The 1,469-nt window shown below is 39.5% G+C and overlaps 1 protein-coding gene across 5 annotated transcripts in view; it reads left to right on the top strand.

Moving 5' to 3' along the window:
• The window catches only part of LOC103475299 (tumor necrosis factor alpha-induced protein 2-like), a 46,827-nt gene that overhangs the window by 36,587 nt on the left and 8,771 nt on the right, over positions 1-1,469 (top strand). For all 5 annotated transcript variants that reach the window (XM_008426821.2, XM_008426820.2, XM_017308346.1 and 2 more), the window contains exon 12: positions 1,118-1,240. In XM_008426821.2, the coding sequence (XP_008425043.1) occupies positions 1,118-1,240 (123 nt within the window). The remainder of the gene's footprint in view (positions 1-1,117; positions 1,241-1,469) is intronic.

Genomic DNA, 1,469 nt, shown 5'->3' with positions numbered 1-1,469 from the left:
ACACACACACACACACACACACACACACACACACACACACACACACACACACACACACACACAGAGTCTAAGAGACTACATCTCAGATGCATTAAATGTATTAATATCTGGTATTAATATTGACAGAGAAACTCAGAAATCACTGCTCTGTTTAGAACTGATGTTTTATTTCTCTTATTTATTTCAGTTTATTTTATGTCTCTGACTTTCTGCCTGTTCTGTTGGGAATGAAACTCGTCCACCTTCAGAACCTCCACCCTTCCAGCTTCACGTTTATCATTCCAATAATAGAAGAGCTGATTCTGTTGCTTAGTGCTTTAGCATTTAAACCATCTAGCACACTTAGCTTCTAAATTACTTTTTCCATAGAAATTATAAAACATATGCATAAAGTTCAACATCTGCGTTGAAATTTTGGTTATCAATTGTTAAGAGTTCTTCAAGTAGTTTACATTCATGCTTTTATTATGAAGTCTGTTAACGCAGCAGTTCCATTTCCTCTCCTCACGTTCTGATTTTATTAAACTTTAAGCACATGGCAAGAATGCAACAAACGAACAAATGAGGTTCATAGAAAAATACAACTCTTACATGAAAAACAAACAGGGGAGTTCACTAAACAAATACATGGAAAAATCCAAATGTATTTAAATGAATTATTTTGAGAGCCTTTATGTTGAGACTCCTCATGTTCTCAACCCGTAATGATGCTTATTTTGTACCCAGAATGCATCGCTGCAGTTCAACAGCAAGTGGTTTAAAATTTGCAGAGTTCTGGTAAATTAGGCTAAATTAGCAACAGTTAGCAAAGCTCATTAACTGTAAAACTGAAACCATGGGTGAAAGGTCACTTCCTGAAACACAAAGCAGACAGGAAGAAGAGTAAAGGTTCAATGTGGCTATGTTGAAGGAGAAATGTTATAACATGGCTGAAATTAGTGCTTTAGCTTCTGGTAGCTATGTTAGCATAGTGCTTTTTATGATTAGACTTATTGAAACAAACTTGTTAGTTTGTGGTGTTTTCACTGGAGTGTCATCCAGAGCCGATCCTCTCAGCGGCTAAATATCTGAAGTGATGATGATGATGATGATGATGATGACGGCTATATTTTTGCAGCTGTTCTTTGAGCGCCTGGTGAAGAGGAAGTGGCTGACCAACGCGGAGCCGTACGATCAGATTGAAGCCGCCATCAAGGAGGATTTTAAGAAATATCGCAGGATGGACAATCCTCCCTATCAGGTAACACGGTTGCTTGGTTACGGGTTTTTCATTGTAGTTTAGTTTTATTTTGTTGTGACTTTTTGTTTGGCAGATAAGGTGGCAGCTCCTCCTTGGGCTGCCACCTTATCGTGGTGGAGCGGTTTGAGTGTCCCAATGATCCTAGGAGCTATGCTGTCTGGGGCTTTATGCCCCTGGTATGGTCACCCAAGGCAGACAGGTCCTAGGTGAGGAACCAGACAAAGCGCAG

This window comes from Poecilia reticulata, linkage group LG13 (genome assembly GCF_000633615.1).
Source record: "Poecilia reticulata strain Guanapo linkage group LG13, Guppy_female_1.0+MT, whole genome shotgun sequence".
In the NCBI taxonomy this organism is placed as follows: domain Eukaryota; kingdom Metazoa; phylum Chordata; class Actinopteri; order Cyprinodontiformes; family Poeciliidae; genus Poecilia; species Poecilia reticulata.
Note: the sequence above shows the minus strand (reverse complement) of the source record. Positions and strands in the feature narration are given on the sequence as shown.